The sequence below is a fragment of the Podarcis raffonei genome, chromosome 13 (genome assembly GCF_027172205.1).
Source record: "Podarcis raffonei isolate rPodRaf1 chromosome 13, rPodRaf1.pri, whole genome shotgun sequence".
Taxonomy (NCBI): domain Eukaryota; kingdom Metazoa; phylum Chordata; class Lepidosauria; order Squamata; family Lacertidae; genus Podarcis; species Podarcis raffonei.
The window spans coordinates 53245935-53251991 of record NC_070614.1 but is presented as its reverse complement, the minus strand read 5'-3'; the positions used below and the strand labels follow the sequence as shown (position 1 = coordinate 53251991).

General features: G+C 51.1%; 1 protein-coding gene across 1 annotated transcript in view; it reads right to left on the bottom strand.

The window, feature by feature from the left end:
• Positions 1 to 5263: 5263 nt before the first annotated feature.
• Positions 5264 to 6057, bottom strand: part of FGF11 (fibroblast growth factor 11) — a 44967-nt gene continuing 44173 nt past the window's right edge. Inside the window, exon 5 of the mRNA XM_053362244.1 lies at positions 5264 to 5983. Coding sequence (XP_053218219.1) covers positions 5865 to 5983 — 119 coding nt within the window. The 3' untranslated portion in view covers positions 5264 to 5864. The remainder of the gene's footprint in view (positions 5984 to 6057) is intronic.

Genomic DNA, 6057 nt, shown 5'->3' with positions numbered 1-6057 from the left:
TTGCACCCACATCCCTGAGGTTAAAAGTCTCACGCTCTACCAACTGAGCTAGTCTCTCTCCAGCATCTCGCCCTCAGAGTGGCCAAGCAGACGCCCATTATGTGAAACCAGGATTCGAACCCAAGTCCAGCTCTCCCCTCCCGTGGCCCCTAACAACTGCCCTTCAAAAGCAGAGCCATCGCGGCTAGTAGCCGCCCCATAGCCTTTATCCTCACTGGGTTTCTCCAGTCCTCTTTTAATGCAGTTAGTTTGGTAGCCGTTGCCGCCTCAAGTGGCAGGGAGTTCCGCAGTTTAACAACGCGCAAAGAACTCTTCCAGCATTCAGCTGCGTGGGACGCCCACGAGTCCGAGCAAAGGAGGGAACCTTAAAAAGGTGGCCAGGGAGGAAATCCCCAGCATGTCTGGATTGTAGAATGGTCGAGTTCAGAGGGGCACCCAGGGGTCATCCAGCCGAACCCCTGCAATGCTGAAATGACGGCTGACGAATCCCCAACAGGCGGCCACCCAAACCTCTGACGGAGGAGAGACGTCACAGAGTCGTACAGTTGTAGTGGGCCCTCCAAAGGTCATCCATCCCAGCCCTGCCTCCAGATACTCACAGAGACAAGCCAGGTAGAATAATAGAAACTTTCTTTTTATTATTATTTCCAGAGTGCAGGACAAAAGGGGTGGGGGGCAAGGAGACTCTCGGCCCATTGCACCAGGTTTATGGAAAGGGGAGGTTTTTAATTTATTGCTGAGAGGGAGCCGGTTTCTCATGCAAGGGAGTCGGGGCCAAAGGCAGAGAGGATTCCTGCAATTATTGCTTTTCTGTGCTGGTTAAAGGGGAGGGGGGAGGAGAAGGGGGGAGTGGGGGCGGAGCCAAGGAGGCCAAGCCCCGCCTCCTCCAGCGGTTGTGAAGCATCCATGGTTTGTAGCAGAACAGTGGCACACATCTGGGAGCCAAAAGGTGGGGACTTTCTGATCCCAAAATTAAACATTCCCCAAAATGCACTTTTTCTGATTTCCGATCGAGACGGCCCAACTCAAACTCCCAAACAGGGAGATCTGAAATTGGGAGGGGAATTTATTTCCAAAATATTGGTTCTTCTGCAAAGAGATTTGAAATCCCATTTTTCCATTTCAGAGCTGGAAGCAAAATGAAAAGGGTTTTGAAATATGGGAATCGGTGACTTTGCTTTTCATCAGTGCTTTTTTGGGGGGGCAGAGGGTTACGCAAACCCCTAAACGTTTTGTTAATCATCGCACTTTTGTCCACATATAGTCTTTTTATTTCCCCCGATTTGAACTATAAAACGGTGGTTTTCTTGAGTCAAAACGAGAGGAACTTCAGTAATCGTTGCAAGTTAGCCACAAGAGTGAAGATATATTGAGAAAAAGTTAAATGATGATAAAAGTGTGTATTGGCAATAATTAATATGAAATTGAAATAAGGAATATATGGGGGGGTCGGGTCTATAGTGTTAAGAGCAACTTATGTTTTATGGTTTGCTAAGAAAATTTTGTGTTTATTGTTATTCCTGTGTGTAATCCCGTATCTGTGTTTTTTCTTTTTTTTGCTGTATCAATTAAAAAGAGAGAGATTGTGAGCAACCTGAACATTTTTTAAAGAAAAAAAAGCACTCCTTTTCAGAACATCCCGGTTCCTTAGCCAGATTCAAAATGAGAGGGGTTCTTTGGGTTAATTTTAGCTTTATAACTTCTCCCCTAAATTTGATTTTTGTACTGGGCCAAGGAATTAGGATGTTGCGGAAAGCGAACACTCACATTCCCAGATTTCAAAATGCTTTTGTTCCCCCCCCCCACGACAAAAAAAGGGGGGCGCAGATTTCAAATCCAGCTCAGAAATCAGAGTGGAGTTTGGAATGATTTTTCATTCTGGAATCCCTTCACAACATGGAAGGGACACCGAGGGTCATCCAGACCAACCCCCTTGCAAGGCAGGAATCGAACTCGGAACCACGGAACCACGTTTGGGCCTGGCAACCTCTGGAGAAGTTGGAGAACGGAGGGGGAGGAGAGGCGGAGGGAGGGAGGGAGAAAGGAGGCTGTGCGGAGAGAAGGGAGTGGGGAAGACGCAGGGAACCCCACAGATGGGTAGGCAGGAGAGGGGTGTTTAATGCCAAAGGAGACCAGGCAGAGTTGGACTCCGAACCCTCCCTCTCCCATGGCCCTGTCCTTCGGCTGAGGCATTAAGGTGGCTGGGAGGAAGGAGATTATACAGAATTATATACACAGTACAGCCTTCAGATATAAAGTTTGCACGCACAAAAAAAAGTGGGGGGGAAAGAGGTTAGATTTCGAACCCGCAACCTTTCATGCCAGCCAGTTGCTCTGAACCGCTTGCTTGGTACTGGTGCAATCGCGACGTCTGTACGTGCAAACACACACACACACACACTTGTTCAAGAAATGTGTTGCAGGAAGGTGAAGGCAAGAATTCATCACTCAGCAGTGAAATGGTTAAAGCCGCTGCAGGAAATGGGGCGTTATAGAGTTGGAAAGGAGACCCCCCCCGGGTCCAACCCCCCCTGCATTGCAGGCTGAAGAATCCCAAATAGGTGGACCTCCAACCTCTGCTTAAAAACCTCACGTGAATCATAGACGTAAGAGTTCCTGCAATTCCAGAATCGCAACTAAAGAAATGTAATCATAATAACAACCATCGTTGGGATTTTTTTTCTTGTCGTTCGAATCACTCGGTTTGGGTCCTTCTCTCCGGATTATCAGAAAGCAAGCTCGCTCCCTCTCCCGTGATGGGACAGCCTTTCAGATACAGTGGTACCTCAGGTTACATATGCTTCAGGTTACATAAGCTTCAGGTTACAGACTCCACTAACCCAGAAATATTACCTTGGGTTAAGAACTTTGCTTCAGGATGAGAACAGAAATCGTGCTCCAGCGGTGCGGCAGCAGCAGGAGGCCCCATTAGCTAAAGTGGTGCTTCAGGTTAAGAACAGTTTCAGGTTAAGTACGGACCTCCGGAACAAATTAAGTACTTAACCCGAGGTACCACTATATTTGATGACGGCTGCCACACGTCTGAATCTACACAACTCCATTTGGTCAGGAGGAGAAAAGAGATGCTGCGATGTGTTGTGTGTGTGTGTTTGCGCATGGAAGAGATCATTTGCGCACAACCCCCCGAAAGAGAAAACCAAGCAGCTCACTCAAAACATTGCACCAGTCGATCGATCCATGCGCTTCCCACTGGCCCTACACACCGCCCACTGGTGGCCGGGCGGAGAATTGCTCCCCTGTGGGCCTTTTCCTTTTTCCGGGCAGCTGTCGCCCCCTTGTGGCCGCACCTTGCAAAGACACCGTTGCGCCCCTGCTGGATCCTCAGCAGAGAAATTCCTGAGTTCTCTTGAACCCTGTAGCCAGTGGACAGGAGGGGATAAGGAGAGGGGTCGGCCTGGTTTCAGACTCGAGGGCGGCAGCGGGTGCCCGGGACACCTATGGCTCTGGCTGGGCGCGGTCACCACCAGGAGGAAGACGAGATAGGTAGTCACTGCCGCATATGGCTCATTAAAGCGTCGGGCCTGATCATGGAATCGTAGGGTTGGGACACCCCGAAGGGCATCTAGCAGGTCCCGCGTGCAAAGAATCCCCTGGATATCCCGTTTGTTGGTCCCTTCCTGCTCTCTGTTGGCTGGACAGAGATCGGATCTCTCTTTCAAACATGGCTCGGTAAGGGTGGAGCAGGGCGAGGCGAATTTGGAACCCGGGGCCAAGGGGTGTGGTGGGTGGGGAAGGCATTGCGGAACCCAGGCCCGGCTTTCTGGAAGAGGGTCTAATGCAGCCTGGCGCCCCAGATGTTTTCGGACTATTCCCATGGGAGTTGTAGTCCAAAAAGGACCTGGGGGCGCCAGGTTGGAGGAGGACGGTCTAGTGGTTTCTGAGATTTGAACCTGAGACCCCAGGGCTTTTTTGTGGTGTGGGGGGCAGCTTAGCTCAGTGGCTGTGTGGAATTAGAACATGTGTCCATGGATGGGCAGGAAGGATGGGGGAATGGGGAACAGGAAACAACCCCCCTCCATTCTTTAGCTGGGATTGGGATTGGGATTGGGACACCCCAAAGGTCATCCAGCCCAACCCCATGCAACGGTCCCAGGTTCATTTTCTGGAAGACAAACGCAGGGCAATGCAAGATGCATTTTAAAAAAACTATTCCACATCCATCCACTCCCCACCCTAGAGACCCCTCCGAACCCCACAATAAACCCTATCCCCACCCCCTCGCAGAACACGGGTTCGAATTGGCTTATTCCCCCCAAACCCCGCTCAGTCTCGTTCATTTATGGCCTGATGAAATCCTGAAATCGGATTGGAGTATGGCGAATCTGGGCTCTGGGATGCAGGAAGAAGAGACAGGGTTGGGGTGTCAAAATGGTGGTGGGTTTTTTTGGGGGGGCGGGCGCAGAGTTTTATGGCATGCACCCTCCCCCGAGTTATTGGCTATTCGTTCCCCAATAAGGTCCATGCGCCAGGAAGATCATCGAGATGTTGCAAATCATGTTTTTTGGGGGGTGTCCAGATTGCGACCTCCACCCCCGCAGGCCAGTATGACAGTGTCGCCACTCAGTGGCCAAATATGGTTATTGCATTTTCTTCTTTTGCAGTGGAAGCTGGGAAAACGCCCCTTGGCGTGAACGCAATGCTGCCACCCGGTGGCCGGAGGGGGGTATGACACTTGTTAGTTTCGCAGGCTGCAAAATGTTCTTGGTTCCTGATAGCGCAATGTCGGCCCCCGGTGGCTGAAATCAGAAATACAGTCTTCTTGCTGCAGAACACGGGGTAGTCCTTTGCATCACGAGTGTCCGGAACTGGCATTGCAATTTTTATTTTTTGTTTTTGTGGGGGACTGACAGTCATTACGTTTTTCATTTTAAAAAAGTGCCCACAAACGAAGAAAAAGATTCCACTTATATATTTTTTTCAATTGCTCCAAGAGAACAGTGTTTAGATGGTTTCGCTTTGAAGGTTCCTCCCCAGTTTTTACATCCTGGGACCTTCTGGAGGCAGAAGACAGTCTCAGCTACCTGAGCTGGTTAAACCAAGAGTCAACTCGCCCCCCCATATAACCACCTGCCGCTGTTATTCACAAATCCTAAAAGACCAGCATCGAAATTATATACACCCTGCAACGATTCCAGATTGGAGAATGTCGCCCTCCAGTGGCGGAAAAGGGGATAGCACAGTTGTCACGAAATCGAAAAATCCCCCCCCTCCAAACCCCACCCCCCGAGTAGGAAACTGTTGTTTTCCATTGGCTGTTAGAAGAACGTCGACACGCTTCTTTTAAAAACACTTCCTGCAATCCTTCTCCCTGAAGTTGTGCCGTCGGCCTTGGCGAAGACGCCCTCGTCTCGCCGTTTTGGAAGACTGTTATGGATCGGTTGGGTTGCAAAAAACGCCGCTTTTATCCCTGACGAGACGCAACAACTTCTGCAATAGGGAAGCCGGAAGCCCCATACACAGTGGATTTGTCACAGTTTGGAAGAAGAAGAAAAATCCCGGCGTTGCAATGTCGCCCCCGTGTGGCCGGAGGCCGTATTGCACCTGTAAGCGCAAAACGGAAGACTTATTTTTTTCCCCCTCGTCCAAGTTGGCGGCCGACGACGGACCTCCTCCTTTCCCGGCCGGATCCTGTCCCGGTCCAAAGTCCCGCGGAGGCGGAAGACAGCGAGAGAGAAGGGGAAACACATCCTGAGAGAAGATGGAAGATCCGTGAAGGTGTGTTTGGGAAGGTGTTTCTCAGCCGGCAGCCGTCTCGGAGGTGTGTGGGGGGTTTGTGTGTGCAGGCGGCTTGCACGGGGGAAGTGGGGGGCGAAGGAGAAGGGGCACCCCCCCATTCCTCGGGGCTACGTGGCTTCCGCCTTGGAGATCTCTTTGACGGGCGCGGCGGCGGCGGCCTCCTCTGCCTTCTTTGCCAAGCCTGGCTCGACCACGTTGTGTAAGGAAGGCTCTCGATACAAGGCCACTGCGGAGGGAAAAAGGGGGAAGGGGTTAAAATGGCGCCGGACTACAATTCCCATCAGCTCCCAGTCGCGGGGG